Below are 21,228 nucleotides of genomic sequence, written 5' to 3' on the forward strand. Positions count from 1 at the left end.
GGTACCAGGGATTAAACTCAGGGGCACTTGACCACTGAGCCATATCCTCAGACCTATTTTGTGTTATTTATTTAAAGACAGGATCTCACTGATTGCTTAGCACCTTGTTTTTGCTGAGGCTGGCTTTGAACTCGAGATCCTCCTGCCTCAGCCTCTGGAGTCACTGGGATTACAGGTGTGCACGACCATGCCCAGTTTAAAAACACAATTTTTAATTTTACTGTGTTGATGATTCTCATATATAGCAAATGGGATTTGGTATATTTAAATAATTTATTTTTATTTTTAAAAGATTTTGGCTGTACTAAAATATGTACCTGGGAATTTCAGATTGAAATATACCTTGAATTATTCTATAGCAACTTCAAAAATATATATTTTTTAATTTTTTATAATTGTAGATACACAGCATGCCTTTATTTTATTTTATTTTTATGTGGTGCTGAGGATCAAACCCAGCACCTCACACATGTGAGGCAAGCTCTCTGTCACTGAGCTATAGCCCTAGCCCTCAAAAATATTCTTGATATATTTCTCCTATGGATCCGAAAATTTCTTTTTATAACATTGATGTAGAGATAGTAGAAATTATATTTGAATCTTCTTAAATTGGTTACATTATCAATATATAAATAGATATAACTAGAATCTATACAAGTGATCATTTTGTACTAAAACAATGAAATTTTCCATATCTCCTAAACATATTTATTTATTGCTATTTACTTACTTCTGTGTCAGTGCATATACAAAATATATGTGTGCATGTATTTTTTTGTATGATATATTTTACCAAGCAGTTCCAAATTTAAATCACCAAATAAATTATCATTTTTTTTTCAGAAATATTCATGGAAGAACATAAACATATTTGTACATATTGCTTATAATCATGAGAAAATGGGAAGAATCTGAAGGACCATCAGAGGGTAATGATGAAATAAGTTGCAGGATCCCTCCATTTCAATGAAGTGATAAAAACAAAGCAAATCTACCAATAATGAAATGAGAAACAAATGTGTGCAACATCGTAAGTGAAAAAGCAAATCATGACACTATATAAAAGATAATTGCATTTGTAAAAGAATATAATATATATATAATGTTATTTGTAAAATAATATATAATATACTGTTATACCCATATATGTATGGGAAATGCAATCTAGAAGGACACATGCCAAATTGCTAATTGTCATTAGCAGTGAGAAGGATGTGAAGAGGCTAGAACTCTCTTCATCTATATTTGCAGATATCTACATAGTACTAAAAAAAATTGCTTTATATAATTTTGTTCTATTTATTTTTAATTGACATATTTCTACTATAAGAAAAATACCTTTAAGTACCCTGTATACTCTTTGTTCCCTTAAGGAATTTTCAGACTAGGTTCCTCATTCTTACACATCAGCAGTAAGGACCAATGACAGCCCATTAGCACCTCTATGGTCCAGCTTCCCTCTTCCATTCTTCAGGGAAGATGTTAAAAACATTAAAGCACGTTTCTAACTTTCAGAGGTTTCTCGTCTGCTTTACTTCTCAGAGATAATGCTTCTCTACACTCTTGGCATATATTCCACTTTAGTCAAGTTTCCTCAAAGACAGGATTAGAGCAATCAGTAATAAATTTGTAACAGATGAAATTCCGAGTCTAAGTGCAATGAAATGGGCCTGTGAACTACTTGTCTTTTTAATGAAACTAAATAACTTGGTACCACATGGATGTTATTTAAATTCCTGTCTTTCACGGACATTAGTATTTTTGAATACTATGCATTTTCAAATTCTTTAGCATCTGCAAGGAAACGTACACACAGTATCTTATTTGCTACACGACAAAGCTAGAAGGTTGGGGGAGAAGGAATCTTAAGCGATCTTATGGGAGAAATTTATCTTTTATGAATACACTCCTAAGATGCCAGAGAAACTAGAGACTGGAGGTTGAAGAAATTGAGTGGTACAATTGGTAATTAAATCCTGATTGTATTTTACTTCAAATTCAGTGCATTTTCCATTTGTTCATGATCACCTTGATAATACTAGGTTTCTTTTTCAACCCAATGCTAAGGAGTATGTTAGTTCATCTCTTCAGAGATTATGGTACCTTCTTTTTTTTTTTTTTTAATATATTGAAAGAGTCTGAAGTATCCATCCTGTAATGCCTATGTGCTCATGCAAATTCGTAGGCAATTTGACTACAGGCAGTAGTGGCATGACCATGTGTTCAAATCCTGACTCTGCCATTTATACTTAGGCACTGTGATATTGTCCATCAGTTTATGCATTCATAAATTGAAATAATAATAGTTTTCATTATATGGAGTTGTTGTGAAGGTTTGATGAGATAAGAATTGCAAAACACATAGGATGGTACCTAGCATATGGCAAACAATCAGTAAATGTTAACTATTATTGCTCAAAGGGTATATTGGGGAAATATATTGTTCAGACAGAAGCATTTCTGTGTGACAGTAATCTGGCTCTTCATTTGGATAGGAGTGCATTCTATACATTAATCACACAGAAAGCCACCCAGCAATGAAGAATATTGATGCTTAAGTCCCTGTCAAGTTATCTGACCCAGAGCACTTAACTGCACACTTGACATTTCAGAGTGACAACAAAATGGCATATTAACCACCCATCCCTAAGGCTCTTCTGTGGGTTAAGTTAGACTGTCAGAAAATTATGCAACTGAATCATATTATCAAGTTCCTCAGAGACACATATATCATTATTGAATGAAAAATTTTAAGTTTATATCCTTAGCTTTCATATGTGGTAGAATTAAGCAAGTAATTTTTTTCTTTATGCCATTTGTCCTTGAAAACCTTGTACTTTTCTGTTCTCTGAAGTCTTAACAAAAGGACTGTACTAAAACTTGCTCTGAGAATTCATTGCCAGGAAAATATTTGTCTTGAAAATTTGGAAGAGCTCTTTTCTTTGGCAGACAAGGAAATTATATAATTTAACATTTTCCTTTTTTTGCCTTAATTGTCTGAAATTTCTGAATTAAATTAAGAGTTCAAGTGCAATAACTAACCCATCCCAGATGAGCAGCCAATGTTCATTTTCCTTAATTTTTCTAGTTAAATTTTCGTTTTCGTTGTCCTTTTTAATTTTGCTTTTGTTACATATGTCACCTTGATGCTTTCCTGGGAAACAAGTATAAAAAGGGACACCTCTTTAACATATAATTTTGTCATCTTTTCATTCATTTGCTTATCCAGTATTACGAGCACCAACCCTGCTAAATACAAGAGAGAAAAAGCAGACAATCTGGAAATACTCATAAAAACATTGGAAAGAATATATTGAAGAAAATCATTGAATTTCAGAATAAGTGTGTGAAATTCATGTTATTAATATCATTTCTCTGAAACCCTGTTAATTCGTGTTTCTCTTAAAATTCTCTTTTTGTCTGTGAATATACAATGAAGCAGTTAATTTTTAAACAAGAATATAAAAAAATCATACAACTAAGTGAATGAAAACTGCCTTATACTAACCACCTTTTTCTACACATATCCAATACCACTCAGATTTTGAAATTATTCAGAGCTATTTTCAGAACCTTTGAAACATTTCTTTGCCTACCTCAATGTAATGAATTTTCACCTTTGAAGGAAAATAATTTGGGGAGAAAAAATAAAGTCATTTTTTAGTCCAGAGGAGTAAACAACTTCAAGAAGAGTTTCAAAATTATTTTGAACAATATTCCATTCATTATGAGTATAGGGCTCTTTATTTTACTATGAATTCTGAAGCATTTCCTAAAATTGAAGTGCTTTTGCTAGCACACTTCATAGTCTGTACTACAGAAGCTAGGAAAGCAAGCCTTCTCTGGCTCCTCCTGTCATGTCTTGAGCCAGCTTAATTCCTTCCTCCTTGTTACTCAATGAGCAAGCTTTTAGAAGATAAGATACAGCTCTCAAAAACTTGTGCAAATCCCAGACTATTACCTGCATGCATAAAATCCTAGGAGATCAATAAAAGAAGAAATTCTAAGCTGCATTCTGTAACAGTCTGAAATAAATGATAATAAAAGCTGGCATTCATTGAACATGTACCATGAACCACATATTTTGTAAATCATCTCATTTCATATGGTCATTGTTGAAAGGCATGTATTAATACTTCTCCATGTTGAGATAAGGAAACTGAACTTCAGAGAGTTACCCAAGGTTTCATGGTCATTAACAGCCAGATCAGACTCCAAACCAGGCTTGATTTCAAAGAACCCTGTACTCAATGATACCACGGATACCACCCACTACCATTCTAACCTCTTCCTGCTGTACAGATCTCATCCATTTCTTCCATTGGAAAATATGATGGAGTAGAAAATAAACTGACAGGACTTAAAACTGAACATGATTTGTATTTTCCTAAGGATTTTTAGAAGCTGTTATATTCACTTAACCATGTCCTTTTGAAATGAATAAACATCAGCTGGGAAAGTACATTTCTTAAAGAAGTAGTCTATATGCATCAGACAAAAAAAATAATCTCAGTTCCAGATGTTAATATAAAATTACCCAGATGCTACAAACTGATCATCCATAATACCAGAAGCAAATCAAAAATTAAAAAATTTTGAATGCAAAAAGGAAATCAAAGTGGAGATACCAATTTGATTTTTTGCTAAGTTACAGAACATGAATTATTTCTCTTCATTTTTAGTGTGCACATATAGAACAAGTCTCTTGCATGATGCAATAAGGTTGTGACATTGTTTCTTGGCTAGAATAATTAATGTAGCTTTCATAACAACACCTTGCAGCCCCTATTACATTGCTTATGTATTATTTTGGATTGAGCAGAGCTAAAGCTCTCTTCAGTGGCCAAGAAATGAAATATACATAAAATTAAAATCATTTTCAAATAATTTGTGCTTAAACTTGAATTCAGAATCATAGTTTACCATTTTGTTTTTGATTCGCCTGCTATTTTGGTGTAGCTTTAGCACATAAACAAATGACATATGTAAATACTAAAAAATTCTAAGGTGTTGCTTTCCTGCCACAAATTTAATAGATATTTGAAGACTAGCTGGTTTATCATTCACGATAGTCAAGCTAAATAAGTTAGGTCCTACTTTCTTCTCCAAGGCATGATTTATTGAATTTGGATATCTTCAAGGAAGGCCTTACATGTATGTTCTTGTGACGTAAACCAAGCAGTGGAGAAATGTAAGAAGGATTAAGTCATGGCCCCCCTCGCTCATGGAACTCAGTTGCTTTCAGCAATGCCTAATAAACGTAGCAACTTTCAACCTCTTCATCTATGAAAAGAAACAAGGAAGATTTTATTTTAAATGACTGCATAGAAAATTAATATTTTTTGAAGTAAACACAGAAAACATTCATTCTTGTTACCTGATTTAAAACAAAACAAACAAGCAAAAGCTATTTGTATTCCTATCTCAACAAACATCCTTTGTAGTTTTCCTTTTGGGAACTGTATGAGTTATAATCATATCAATGAGAACTAACAAGAATTTATTTGGTGTTGAGTCTCTAGCTGTTCCTCAACCTTGCAGTCCTTCAACAGGAGGACTTGTTTACTTCTGTTTCTGCAGCTGTGAGTTCTGGACGGAGTCATAGAGATGTTGTTTTTCAAAATAATCCCAAATTCTCTTTCCAGGCCAGAATATCAAAGTATTATTTGATTCAGCATATATTTCGCTGATTACTCTTGAACTAATTATGTTTTATCTTTTCAATTTTAATTTACCTTTACCTTGTGCAATTGAAGTCCTTTTATTTAAAAAAAATGTGAATATCCTATTTGTCATTTTTTGGTTTAATTTCAATTTTGGAACTTTAAAGAGCCTGGAAATGCTATTTCTTTTATTATATTTAAACAAACTTAGCATCATTGGAAGCACTGACATCTGCTCCTCTTCCTATTCTGCCTTTGTTTCCTCTTTTGATAAAAATCTTATTTGGCTGAAAAACTACCTGTGCCATTTTCAGAAAAAGAAAGTTAGATACCAGCTGTGCTAATTTTCCAGTGATAGGGATAAAATGTCCCAAACCATGTCTCCTCTTAGCCTTAATGCAAGGCCTTGGCCAGGCAGAATTGAGGATGGCTGATATATCTGGGCTTCCCTGTATGGGATACCTCAAGGACACTAGTGGGCCTTGGTAAATTTCATCAGCATGTCTCTGTGGGTAGAAAGAAATGCATAAATACTTCAGGACTGCCCAGGACATCATTTCCCTGGTTTTGCTACTGTCCTGATTGTTTATCTTCCTGAGAATTCCATTTGCCATTCTCTGTGCATGTTTAGATGCCATTTCTGTGGTCACACAGGGTTTTTGTTTGTTTTGTTGTTTTGCCTACATAGCCTTGCTTCACTTCCCATGGAATATGTTCTCAGAAACATATGGTGAGGTGATTCCATTGTGTGTAAACATCATAGTGTGTACTTCCACAAAACCCAAATATTATAGGTTTCTACATATCTAGAATATATGATGTCTATGTATTTCTGTGTTTGTGTATGTGCACATGAGAATGTATGTGAATATACAGTATAGCCTATTGCTTCTAGGACCATACATAGTAAACAAAACTACACAAGATTAAGAGAAAATAATGCAATCAAGAGACAAGGTAGGGCTGGGATTGTGGCTCAGAGGTAGAGTGCTGGCCTAGCATGTGTGAGGAATTGGGTTTTATCCTTAGCACCACGTAAAAATAAAATGAAGATATTGTGTCCACTTATAACTAAAAATAAATATTTTTTAAAGAAAGAGACAAGGTAAATAGAAAAAAAGAAGCACTTTCAAACTCTCTTTATGGGGTCAATATCACCCTGATTCCAAAACCAGGCAAAGACTCATCAAAAAAAGAAAACTTCAGACTAATATCTCTAATGAACATAGATGCAAAAATTCTCAAGAAAATTCTGGAAAATTGAATACTAAAACATCAAAAAGATTGTACACCACAATGAAGTGGGGTTCATCCCAGGGATGCAAAGTTGGTTCAACATATGGAAATCAATAAATGTAATTCATCACATAAATAGACTTAAAGACAAGAACGATATGATATCTCAATAGATGCAGAAAAAGCATTCTACAAAATAAAGCACCCCTTTATGTTCAAAACATTAAAAAAAACTAGGGATAACAGGAACATATCTCAACATCTTAAAAGCTAAAAATGCTAAGTCCCAAGCCAGCATCATTTTAAATGGAGAAAAATTTAAAGCATTCCCTCTAAAAACAGAAACAAGACAGTATGCCCTTTTTCAACACTTCTATTTAACATAGTTTTTGAAACACTGGCAAGAGCAATAAGACAGATGAAAGAAATTAAAAGGATACAGACAGGAAAAGAATAACTCAAATTGGCACTATTTGCCAAAGACATAATTCTATACCTAGAATACCCCCCCAAAAAAATTCCACCAGAAAACTTCTAGAACTAGTAAATGAATTCAGCAAAGTAGGATATAAAATGAATACCCATATATAAAAGAAATTTTTGTATATCAGTGACAAATCTTCTGAAAGGGAAATAAAGAAAACTACTCCATTTACAATAGCCACACACACAAACATACCTTGGCAATCAACTTAATGAAAGAAGTGAAAGATCTCTACAATTAAAACTACAGGACAGTAAAGAAAGAAATTAAAGAAGACCTTAGAAGATGGAAAGATCTACCTTGATCTTGGATACACCGAATTAATATTGTCAAAATGACCATACTATCAAAAGCACTCTACGGATTTAATGCAATCCCAATCAAAATCCCAATGACATTCCTCATAGAAAAAGCAATCATGAAATTATTCTGGAAAAATAAGAGACCCAGAATAGCCCAAACAATCCTTAGCAGGAAGAGTGAAGCAGGTGGCATCACTATACCAGACCTTAAACTATACTATAGAGCAATAGTAACAAAATATGGCATAGTATTGGCACCAATACTGTGTTAGTATCAGGTTCTTGCTGGAATTAACTAGTAGAGATTTGGTCACGACACACAATTCAGTATAATGCTGAAGTTAAAGCCAGTTGCTTTGCTTGCTTTGGGCTTGTCTCTCTGTATTTTTGTTCTATTAGTTCTCTGTGGCTTTTCACTAGCCATTGTTTCAAGATAAATGCATATGCTTTTCTTAGCATGGAACCCAGGAAAAAAAGAATATGTCCATCTTTTGCCAAATGGACTGATTTAGAAGTCAAATATCCCCAGGACTGTTTGGGGAATTATTAAAAGGAAAGAGTTAACAAAACACTGGTGAAAAATAGGAAACTAAAACATTGCCCCTTATTAGGGACTGTCCCTCAGGCCAAAGAATGAGCCCCACATGTGTGAGCACTGTGGGGAAAGAATGGCAAAACAAGATACATTTCATAAACTAAAGCAAAACTCCAAATGTTTTCACTCCTTATGCTGATAAACATACTTATTTTTATTTTTAACAAGACTTTGCTATAATTATTGTTTAGGGAAAGAACTCTGCTTCCCTAAAATCTGCTTCTGCAACATGTTTCTGCAAGGTAGGTGTTTTTTTCCCCAAGTTTAAAATGGTATTTCCTCGTTTTGAAACTGTTTTACAGCTCAGAACGGACAAACTGTTTACTCAATTTATTCAGTTATTCAGAAGCCGAAATAATCATGATGAGTCAAAGCAATTGCTATGAACACAGCCTGTCTCCATTTAATCCTTCCCACATTCTCTATGTGGCAAGGAGGCCTTTCCCTAGGTGAGCCGCTGGCATTTCCTCTGTCTGTGTCACCCTGTAACCACACCTTTTCTGTACTAAGAATGCCTTTACCACTTTATTGATTCATTTTATGTTGTATCTAATGCCTCAAATTTACTTTATTCCTTCCCTGTACCCTGAGACACTGCTGGGCACGCAGATGGTTCTCCATATTTGTTAATGGGTAAAAATGTTAATTGTTGAACCCCATTCATTGACTACATAAACTCATTAAATTTATTCTTAATCTCAAGTCATTTGTTGGTTGAACTGAAACTGTATCTTAGTCATATTTTTGTTGTCCTATCTTTTGCTTAGTAGTGATAAATGTGTCAACTGCTCTACTGCAGCTAATACAACACAAAAGTTTATCTTATTTTAAGATAAGTGGATGTAACATAACAAACTATAAGAAGAAGAGCAAAATGTTTTTCATGCCCTGAAATAATACGGAGATAAGGAAGAAGGCAAAATTAAATCATTTCTATGATTTTTTCCTTCAAAGGCAATAGATGGTTTCTTCTATTTCTTGACATAATCTTTAAGAATTTTCATCAATAATCTTACAATAAGGTAATTCACCCTGAAAAGAATAGTAGATAACTGTTATAAGTGGATGTCAGGTTTAAAAATATGTGAAATGCCTCTAAAAAGGTATTATCTGTCACTCCTGATAAAACCAACATTTTTACACGTGATGGAATAGAGGAACATTCCTGTTCCCAAGTATCAAGAAATAGGAAATGTATTTCTATGGACACACAGATATACACAAACATACTTTATTTTCTATGAACCCCAACCACAGTGTCCCCAACCTTACTACCAGTAACCAATAAACTTTCAGCTTTCATGTAACCTGACATAATGCCAAATATTCATACGAAAATAGTATTCGCTGATTTCTCCCTCCCCCCTAAATTCAGAAATAAATACAGCTTGACTCCTTTTAGCTTAATAGTGACCTTATTATTATTCCAGGAATAAGGGGAACCATAAGACAGCTAGTATATATCGTTATACATATAAATTATTGTTTCATTGAAAGGGTTTGATTTCCCATTGATGTTTTTGCTGAAATATTGTGTGTAGCTAAGATTATATTTGGTAAAGATTAAATTTCTATAAGTATTTCTGTTCATGCTTTGGCATATATTACTTTAATACATATTATAATGCATTTTGTTGACTAAAACTAGTCAAATATTGGCAATTTTATGTGTCTTAATCTAATAGTACATTGGTTTTAGAAGGCACTTGTCAGTTGAATAGGAAAATAAGTAAGTCTTATTATTGAATGAAGCTTAAGAACAAATTTACACAAGGAAAATATAATTTTCTAACTTATAATCTTGCCAGGGTTGCCATTTTTCTCTGTAAACTGAGTTTCATAGGATTTTTGCTACCCATGATTAGAATTTAAATTGTATGTCTTATGTATTCCCCAGGTAGCAGAATTCAGTGAAGTTATTCATTTATATATTTTCAATGAAAATATTTGGTAGCAGTCAGTCTTCCATGTTGTAAAATAGTACATATCCTCAGGCTACATAGAATTCCTTGCATTGGATTTTCCTCTAGTTTTCATTTTTTTTTTTTTTTTTTACAGTGGACTTGGTAAAACAGTTCCTTTTTAAGTTTGCTTGTAAAGTGTAATCATAACCATTCCAATCCTGGGTTACTTGTCTCAAGGACTTTTGATGATAGCTTCAGTGTTGAAATAGTTTCCCTGAGGATCAGAGGCTTATTTTAATAGCTTCAAGATCCTTTGTTGTATTTTCAAGTATACTTCTGCAATAAAGATAACAGTACCTTATCTTTCCTTTATGAAACTGATTAACTGGCACAGACACACCCTCAGGTTTTCCCAGTTGAGAAAGTGGATGGCACTTAATTACCCACATGGTGTTACACAAGTCCTTGTGGCCAATGGAAAAGTCACATTTAGAAGATGGATGATTGCACCCAAGGGTTCAGTTTATAAAGTGGAGTCATTATGAGATTTGCCAATCACAAGATCTAGACCAGATATTAATGTTGAAATTTAGCCCTGCATTATATCAAACAAGCTTCCATCTATAAGCTGAGAATAATAAAAATTTTGGCTTCAAAATTCTCCAAGGTTTTGGAGAGAATCAGATGAAATAGTATATGACAAAGTACTTTGTAACTGATAAAATATCATAGACCTAAATGTTACTGTCAATTTTATTGGTAACAAAATCAATAGTTGCTGTACTAATCCTCTTCCTCTCCTTGGGGTTCACATTTTAACTGAAAAGGCTTAGACACTACTTTGGTTATATGGAATAAAGCTGATAAGACTCATCCAATCTCAAACGACCTACCATTCCTTTATGGCATGTTTGCTCAGGAATTTAGACTTAATTTTAAATATTGCCAAATAAGTGAAAATGCAGAAGTAAAAATAGGTAGTAGCTAAAACCCAGGCTCAAGCAACTTCACACACAAAGAAAGCAAGGCCTGTTAGAAGGTGGGGACACCTAGGCTTTCAGTTCAGAAACGAGGATATTTTTCCAGAAAACCCAGACAAAAAGGAAAAAGGTTTAACCCTACACCTTTCTGATGCTCTGAGGACACATTATGTTTCAATCACAGCTGGAAAAATTACCAGGTATGCCACCTTGGGAAAGTCATGTCCCCTGTCTGTACCATCTTTTTCTCAGGTAAAAAGAGAAAAAAAATATTATTCCCTCTTTATTCAGGGTTTGGCTTTTCATGACTAACTGAAACAATGGCATGAAAATATCACCTCAAAAATTCTAGCAGTAATTCATAAGCTTTAAATTTTGCGCTGTTTTGAGTAGCACAATGGAATACTATCTCACCCTCCTATGTCCTGCTGCATCCCATCAGGGACATGAATCATTCTTTGTGCAGTGTATCCACATTGTATACCTGCCCATATGTCACTTCATAACTACCTCAGACATTGGAGTGACTGTGGTGGTATCCCAGTGCTTGGGCTCATGGAAATCCTTTTTTTACTTAATGACTCCAGAATACAAAAATATCATGCTGATAAGTTTATTATACTATATTATATATTCAAACATTATATTACACATATATAATTACTCTATTTTATAATTAGTTATGATTGTTAATTTCTTACTATGCCTCATTTATATTAAACTTTATTATTGGCATGGATAATAGGAAAAGTATCTGGGGTTCAGTACTCTGAGGTTTCAGGAATCCACTTAGGATCTTGAAATGGCCCACCCTCTTGCTGATAAAGGGGAATTACTATATGTGACTTTATACTCATAAAACTCTTAGACTCATATTTGTCATAAAATTAAGGTACAATAATTGTTGTTGTCTTCTTGGCCCTGTACTGAACCCATGTCACTACTTGAGGCCCACCCTGTTCTTTCTGGTCTTTTATACTTTAGCAAGCTACAGTTCTTTGCCTCACTCATTTATTCAGTCTTGCTTAGGAGCCCCTGTCTACACTAGGAATGATTCCACAAATCAGTACAATATGGTTCTGTTCCCATGATGCTTCCTGCTGTCAATCCAGACTAAGCCAGCTCAGTCATTCTATAGTGAGGAGTTGGTTTAAGTCAATGTTAGCTATGAACCAAGGGAATTTGCTATCACATTACATAGGTTATACAGGCCATTGCCATAAATAATCTAATTTCATCTGCACTATAGCTCTGGGAATTGGCCTGGCCACTTATTAGACAGTTTACTTGTCTGTGCCAGCCTCATTGTTAATCATTGGCAGAATTATCTGAAAGTCAAATCTAGTGAATACTCCCAAAGACAATGTACAGTTCTTTTGTGTCTTCTACCAAAACTATGAATTTCCTAACCTAGCTTAACAAGAGCTGTTTCATTGTAGTAGACCCTGGTATATCTTATTCTACAATACTGAGATATATGTGTCTCTTAAATGTTGATGCTATCTCCTCAAGAGTCCATTCTTATTCATTTTCTCTCATCATCTTTGTTTATCGGCAATACCATATTAATGGATTTCCTGACATTTTCTGGGTCCAATATTTTGGGTGTGGGTGGAGGAAATCTATAAACTGATCCATATCAAGAATGGAGAAATACAATCTTTTTAATTTTGTCTTTTTATTACAAAGGTAATATAATAATAAAATCTATTAAAAAGAAAATGCTTTAAATTAAATATGGGTTTTATGTGATATAATGCTTTGTGACAAGATATCTCAAGTGCTCTGTGTATTCCAGCAGAATTGAAACTTTTCATTTCTTGGAGAACTCCATCGAATCCTCATGGCAAGGAGGAACTTTCATGTTCTTGCTCAAGGGGTATTTACTGACCTAATGTTGGTCAATGCAAGCATTATTTTAGAGAAAGGAAGTTTGAAATCTCAAATTATTATTTACCTAAACCTGCTTTCATAATAGAAACTATTAGTAATACTCTGCTGTTCACTAAAGGAGATTTTATGAGTAATTGAGAAGGACTAGTTCCTCATTTCTATTCCCACATTTCCATAAGAGCTCACATATGAAATCTTGCTATACTCTTAACAATATTATATCAAAGGAGAATCTCTGAAACATTTCTAATACAGGGTTGGTTTTGTTTCTTCTCTCTCCAGTATTTGCAATTCTAAGGATCACCATAATGTCAGATGATGAAAAGAGAAAGAAAAATATTCTGTCTCTTTATATAAAATTCTGTCACATAGGAAATCAAAATAATATCAAAGCTGTACATACAGTTACCAAAAAGAAATTGTCTTCAAGAATTAATGATGGTTTCTCCAGGGATTTTTGTACAAGACTACCATGTTTCAAAAGCAAACTCAAAGTGAATCTAAGTTCCATCGAGTTTACTGCAGAAGAGTGTGTAGGATTAGAGTAAAAATAAAGGAAATCATATGCAAATAACCTTTAGGTCTCTGTATGAGGAAATTGAGTCAACATCACCATAGTAACCATGAATATTTAGTTATTAGTCTAGTTGCAATTCAAGTAAATTAAAAGGAATAATCCCAGTTATAGAAAGGGGAAAAAATCTCATATAACAGATAAACATGGATTATAATTTTAATTCTAGGACACCTAAAAGCATTGCCATCTGTACGCCCATCCTTCTCAATATCATAAATGTAATTCCTCTCCCAGCCACCTCTCCAACCATCAGTAACCTCATTAAAGCTCCAAGCTCATTTACTCAACTCAAAACCAGCCAGAGATTTGGTTCACAAAAGCCTGTGAGGTTTCCCTAGAGAAAAACATTAGTTTCTTTCCTCATATAAGTAGTTATTGTGACCAATTTTCTCTCCTTAAATAAGTGGTACCCTGCTCTCCTCCAGGGTTGGAGAAAGTTGGAGATGTCTGAACAAACAAACTAGGAGTTGAGACATCAGAGTCTCCAGAAGCATCTGTTGAAAACATACAGAAGGCTTCCTGAGCCCTTCCTGAATTTATTGAGTTAAAAGCACTGTTCTCTGAAATAGCTATCTTTCAAATGCTTCTAGGTGATTTCAGAGTGAAGCCAGCTTCTCAGTGGTGCCTCCACGTGGCATTCCTTGTTCAGGGTTCCTAGTAGCTCTGGAAACAACTGGTTTAACAGAGGTAGCACACGGGCCATGATAGTGGCTCCTGATGGCGTTGGCTCCCTCTGGCACTGCTGGAGAAGTAAGTCTATGTAGCTGTGCCCACCAGAGCTTTCCCTATGACTGGCCTCATAAAATAATAGGGGCCCCCTGTGGTCTGTTGCTTTATACTCTGCAATGTCTATTAGTGAGTTCAATATCACTCTCTCAAAACAGGGAAAAGTGGGTCCCTGCTGAGCCTTCTCTTGACATTGATGATACAAAATTGCCCTTCAAAAATGAGACTCTCGTAAGGTTTTTGCTCAAAGCTTCCCTCTGTTTGCAGCCTAGATAAGAATATACAAGGTTATCCCTCCATTATCCCTCCTTTACCAAGTCCTAAGGTTTGATACCCTATGATTATCTCAAAGCTAGGGGTGAGCTTCTTCCTTTGGAAGTAGCCCAGAATGATAGATTCTATGGTAATCTCTTTCTTGGAAGTAGTTGAACCTTGTTATTTTGGGAATTGGGTATTTTTTCTAAAGTACTCTCCTGGTAAATCCTCATGATTAACATTTGTTGATCTCTTGAAAGCCATGTGAGCTGGAGAGCAGGCGGGGGGCTGAGGAAAACCAGGGAAAGTAATGAGTTGGGGTGGAAGGAGCAAGGAGGTCAGAGGAAGGGCCAGACCCTGCAATGATGGTATGGGCAGAGGAAGTTCTGAACTTCAGATGCCGAGGTTGAAGCCAAGCCAGGATGTCCTTTATTAGGTCAATAAAGAATTTATCTAAAATATCTTTGGCTCTGAAATGATGTACTTTTCGCCTGAAATATAATATTTTAAAATGTTTTAAAACTTTTGATACATTTCCTCAAAATTCTCCAAACAAATGACAATGTAAAAAGGCTCATTGGATTTGACATTTTTTTAATTTAAACACCTGGTTCAAAAATAAAGAACAAAAAGAAACACACACACACACACACACACACACACACACACGCACACCAAATTGCAGCATATATGCAAAAGAGCTACACATATGAAAATAAGAGGCTGGGGTTTTGGCTCAGTGGTAGACCACTTGCCTAGCACATCTGAGGCACTGAGTTTGATCCTCAGCACCACATAAAAATAAATAAAATAAAGGCATAAAAATAAATAAATAAATAAGAAACCTGTTTCCTGCATTACATTCTTAACCTAAACCTAGAAGCCCAATATAATTATAATAAAGTAGGCAAGCCCACATAGACTAATATTTATAAAATACCTCTTAAATAATATGTGAAATATCTCTTAAAATGGTTAGAGATCAGAAGCAAAAAAGGAGACACATTCACTAGAAGCAGTGTGGAATCCTGAATTGGATCCCATAAGAGAAAAAGAGCATTAATGGTAAAACTAATGAAATCTTAGCCAGGTCTGTGATTTATTTAACAGTAATGCATCAATGTTGACATCATTTTGAAATATGCATCATGTAAGATATTATCCTTAGGGCAGTAGAGTGAAGAGATATGAGGATTTATTCTTCTTATATTTATATCAATTCATCATAATTCAAAATAAAAATTTATTTTTTAAATGCATATGTGACTTTGCTTTTGTTTATAGCAGGTTATATTCCAAGGCTAGATTCTCAATGATGACAACTAGACAAACTGGATAAAATATACAAAGACATTTGTTAAAAGCCACCTAAGAGCTCTTTAGAGGATGAAGAGTAACCTTAATATTGAGAAGAAAAATGTTTGGATAGGTGATTGGCTGATTATGAGAACTTTGGTCTTGTGGGCATTTTCTTGTCTAAAAGACATGGCTGAGATACTAAGCCATGTTTCTGACAGCCCTGCTGTATTAAGAGGACGAAAGTTAGATTCTGGGACTAGTAGGAGGATGACTGGTAAATCCCCCACATGTTGGCTTAGACTCCAAAGACCGGCATTCCAGGAATGAGGATAACTGGAATTAAAGCAGCTGTCCCTGGGTTATAGCACAGCTTTGAGTCATCTGAGTGTCTCAGATACTTGAATCTCTAAATTGTTTTAAGAGGATCCAGATTGCCATGGGATAGCAGAAGGCTCAGTGTAACCTCACAAGGTGAAGAAAATATCTTCCTCCCTAGATTGTATCTACATATATTTATATAGCTTATCAAATTACAGTTTCTCTTATACAAAGTGGTCAGGATAGAAAGAGATAACACAGTTTAAAAGAAAAACCAGTAGATGAAACAGACAACAAAATATACACATAAAGGAATGGTATTACCAAGCTGAAATGCTTAACAGTTGTTAAACTTGATTTCAAGTAGGTAAAAATAGAATATTGAAAATTTGAATGTCATATATAATAGAATTAAAAATTTAATATAAATATAGAATTTCAATGTAAAACTAGAAATTACAAGCTTCTATTTGAAGTGACTCAGAAATTCTAGAAACTAAAAATATGATAAATAAAATTAGAATTCTATGAATCATTTTAATACATTTCACATAACTGAGGGAGAATTTATGAACTAGAAGTATATCAGAAGAAATACCTAGATCAAAGATAGAAGACGACAAAAGGGTAAACAAAAGGTTCTCTACATAAACAATGGAAGTCAGAAAATAACCAAATGTACCAAAATAAAAAGAGTAAAATGGAAATCAGAAAATAACCAAATGTACCAAAATAAAATAACTGCAAATCTAAAATTTATGCTTAATAAAATATTTTTCAACAATGGAGGTGAGTTCTATTGTTTACTTCATGTTATACACATTATTGAAGATGAATTTGCATATTGGCCTTGAAATTTTAGATACTTGGAGTTGTTGCTGATTTCTCTGTATTTTGAGTTTACCTTCTCATTGTGACTTCTTTTTGTGGGGATGGGGTGGATTTGCCCCTCTACATGCTTCTGTTATAGTAGTTGTACTTTCATGTTTTATTTCCTAGTCTACGTTTGTTTCTTTAATTTTATTGTCACTTTTTTTGGAAGTTTTGAACATAAACACTTAATAATTGTATTTCAGGTGCTATCTAAAACAATATCATTTTAAAACCAAAAGTTAATGAGTGAGACTAAGATTAATTTTACAGTCATTTGTCTAGGAAATATTGTAGACAAGCATCCAAAAAAGTTTATATCTTCAAATGTAATATGTTATCCAAAACAATGTTGCTTTAGAACACAAAGATGCCTTAGAACTGCCAGGCACAGTGGTGTAGGCCTGTAGTCCCGGCAGCTAGGAAGGCTGAGGCTGGAGGATCATGAGTTCAAAGCTAGCCTCGCCAATTTAGCAAAGCCCCAAGCAACTCAGAGAGACCCTGTCTCTAAATAAAATGCAAAAATGGGCTGGGGATGTGGTTTAGCGATTAAGTCCAGAGTTCAATCCCCCATTCCAAACAAAAAGAAATTCACTGATGATTAACTGACTTGAGGTCCCAGAAAGAACCAAAAATGGTATTTTTGAACATGGAATTTGAAATAAAGTTTAAACTTTTACTCCCATGTATGTTTTCCTATACCAAGTTATCTCAGAATTATAACTCTTCTTAAGCACACTGGTTTCAGCAACAGTATGTACAACTCCTCTAAATTATTTCTGAGTTTAAGAACTATCAACAGATTTTTTTCAACCAACTTCTAGTCTTTGCTAGAGTATGAAAGAAACATTTACCAGGGAGTAGGGGACCTGGATTCTTTATTTTTTTCCCTTCTCCATATTATATTGGTCCATGAGAGTTGTACATAATGGGGAGATTTGTTGTTATATATTAGTGCAAATACATAGTATAACAACATAATTTGGCCAATATCACTCCCCTGGTCCCCTTCCTCTATTCTACTCTCTCTCTGCTTTATGTGATCCAGCCCCCATCCTTCTTTTCCTTTTTCCTCTCCAGCAGGAGACCTGTATTCTTATTTCAGCTCTACTATCACAGGAGCTGTGTGTCCTGGCTAATATCACCTGCCTTCTCTGAGGCTGTTTATTCTAAAAAGAAACATTCCATGAAATAAATTCTTCAAAATGAGTAGAAAGTCTAGGAGAAGTCTGAATTTAATTCATGCTCTTAAAACCTATCATTCTACTTCAAATATGCTGAATTGTTTTCTGTTCCTAACTTTAACTTCTTAATAGTCACCATCACTGAGCATTTTTTAGTGAATGTTGTTCTAAGAGTAGAAATGATATTTTGTCAATTATAGAAATAAAGAACTAAACAGACATGTAGGTTTGTTCCACATTGGTAGGTTGATGTGGTCTAACGGATGGAGGACCACCATTAATATAGGGAGAGCAAGGTAAGGAGCTCTGCTTTATATTTTTTATCTTGCTCAACCAATTTCTGAATTGGGTCATTTTTTAAAAGAGTAAAAAATCTTAAAATATTAGATAATCATTAGACCTGAGTAAAACCTGGATCAAGGAGAAGAAATAATAAAAATTCAGCTCCCACACATGTCTTCTCTCTACTCCCCTTCCATATCCAGAAGCCAAACTGGCCAGGTCTTGGCTGCCTCTGGGCATAGAGCGGGTTGAACAGATGTTTGACTCACTACATTTGACTCCTTGTCATTTGGCAGATTGAGGTCTCTGCTGAGAGCACCATTTGGAATGTTTTTTCCCCCAAACTGGTATTTTTGAACATGGAATTTGAAATAAAGTTTAAACTCGTAGAATAATATTGCCTAAAAGGAGTCTGATAGATTTATGTTAGACACCTAACTGTCCCCCAGAAGTGTTTAGGAATAGCCTGGATTGGTCTGGGTAGCCATGATAGAATATGAATGTGGTTTTTCTGAATGTGAGAATGTAACAGATGACATTACCTTCTGATGTCTTAGGAGGAAAGAATATCAGACACAAGTACAGACAGTCCCTGACTTAGGATTTTTCACTTAGGATATTTTTACTTTATGCTGGTGAAAGAATGATATTCATTTAGTAGAATGTAATTTGAATTTTGAATTTGGATCTTTTCCCAGGCTAGTGATATGGGGTTCCACCCTGTCTTGTGATGGGCAGCATCAGGAGCTACAGCTCTCAGTGAGCCGTAGGATCACAGGCGAGAACAATCCATTCTCTACAATCTGCCGTGTTGTCAACACTTTTGGACATTGTGTCTTCACATCTCATTATGTCTACAGAATGTTCATCAGTGTCTCCTGTACCCAAATAACCACTCTGTTCTTCAGTTTCAGAATAGTAGTCAGTGAATTGCATGAGATCACTCAACACATAATTATAAAATGGGCCTCATGTTAGGTCAATTTGCCCAATGGTTGGCTAATGTTCTGAACATGTTTAGGGTAGGCAAGCTAAGCCATGGTATTCAGATGTCAGATGTGTAAGGTACATTTTTACTTAGATATTTTCAACTTAGAGGTTATCAGGATGGTTAGTTGAGGAGCTGTCAAGCAGGTAGGATGAAAGGAGGTTAACCATACATATTAAAGGGAGTCAGGTCAGGAAAATATAATAAAGAGGCACTAGAGAATTCAAGAATCAGTTAATCTGGGTTTGAGTATTTGAGAAGAGAATAATAATAAATATGGTAGCTATTGCTATCATTATTGCTGAAATAGCAGCAGCAATGACAAAAACATTAAATGCTTATAGCACTAAATAGTTCATGCTTGTAGCACTTGGTGTACATGTCAGCACTGTTTGTATATAATCATCCATTTAATCATAATGGGAATCATATGATAAAAGTGATTGTTTATGTTCCCAATTTATGGAAGATGAAACTGACGCACAGATACCTTAAAATAACTGGAGGAAGAACACAAAACTAATAACAAGGAAGTCATGGCTTCAATCTGTAGCTTAAAATTAATGAGTAAAACTAAAATTTTAGCTACAGGATGAAAAACACTACAGGGTAGCAGAACACTTTTGATTTAAGCATACAGCCTACTTGCACATAAAATTGAGAACCTCAGAATCCTGCACATTAATATTCAGGATGGCCCAACCAGAGCAAAGAAACCCCACTGTAGCACTCTGTGGCGATAGCAGAAACGCATCCACAACTCAGGATTTCTTTTATTTGGGCCCTTCATGTAGATTCCATTTCTTCACAAATCTTCCTCTTTTGTCTCCATCTTCAGACCAGAGCATACACAAATGTAAGGCTTTCTTTAAGGTCTCCAGCCTTTCTCTAATCATTATCAATCCTCACCGTCAGGAAAGTCTTTATATATAAAATTAATCACTGACTTTCCAGCTTAAACCCATTTCCTATTCTCTGATCTTTATTGGAGATAGGAGACACATGAAGGTAGTTAACATTCTAATCACCTTGGGTTTTTTTTTCTTTTTTTATTTAATAACTCATTTAAATGTACTTCTGCTAAATCCCATTTAAAATCTCTCTGACATTAATTACTGATATATTCAAGTCTTTCTGACAGGCTTATTTTGCCATATAAAGTGTACTTCAATGGTGAGTATTCTCATCTTACCTCTCCATTTTCTAAAGGGTGTATTTTGGAATAAAATGAGGTGCAGATGACCTCGTCGTCTTTGGCATAGGATGGAGGTCCAGTGCGGGGATAAATATTGTAGAGGGTCAGGCACTCTGTGTCCGTCACAGCGTGGTACTGCCAGGGCTTGTATTCGATGTCATCAAGTGAGCGTTCCAAAATCCAGTTCCCAGGCCGAGGGGAGTTAGCTGCTTTCACAATCACATAAGCAATCTGGAACACCTGGGGAAGAGTGACAGCAGCATGACTTTTCAATTCCAAAGTCTTTTCACCTTTTTTTTTTTTTTTAAAAAAATCTCAAATATGCAGCTGAATGCTATAGGAGATTTTATTTTACTTTTATTCTATAACCCTATTATGTTCTCTGAAATGATTTTACTATTGGATGCTCATATTTAATACCTGTTTGCTAAGCAGAGATGTTTCCTTTTGACAGCCATGACTTTCAAAGCAATGGAT

At 34.6% G+C, this 21,228-nt stretch overlaps 1 protein-coding gene across 1 annotated transcript in view; it reads right to left on the minus strand.

Annotated features, from left to right (window-relative positions):
• Positions 1–21,228, minus strand: part of Lama2 (laminin subunit alpha 2) — a 572,217-nt gene that overhangs the window by 377,456 nt on the left and 173,533 nt on the right. The window contains exon 4 of the mRNA XM_078019194.1: positions 20,749–20,991. Within this exon, the coding sequence (XP_077875320.1) occupies positions 20,749–20,991 (243 nt within the window). The remainder of the gene's footprint in view (positions 1–20,748; positions 20,992–21,228) is intronic.

Source organism: Ictidomys tridecemlineatus, chromosome 8 (assembly GCF_052094955.1).
Source record: "Ictidomys tridecemlineatus isolate mIctTri1 chromosome 8, mIctTri1.hap1, whole genome shotgun sequence".
Classification (NCBI taxonomy): Eukaryota; Metazoa; Chordata; class Mammalia; order Rodentia; family Sciuridae; genus Ictidomys; species Ictidomys tridecemlineatus.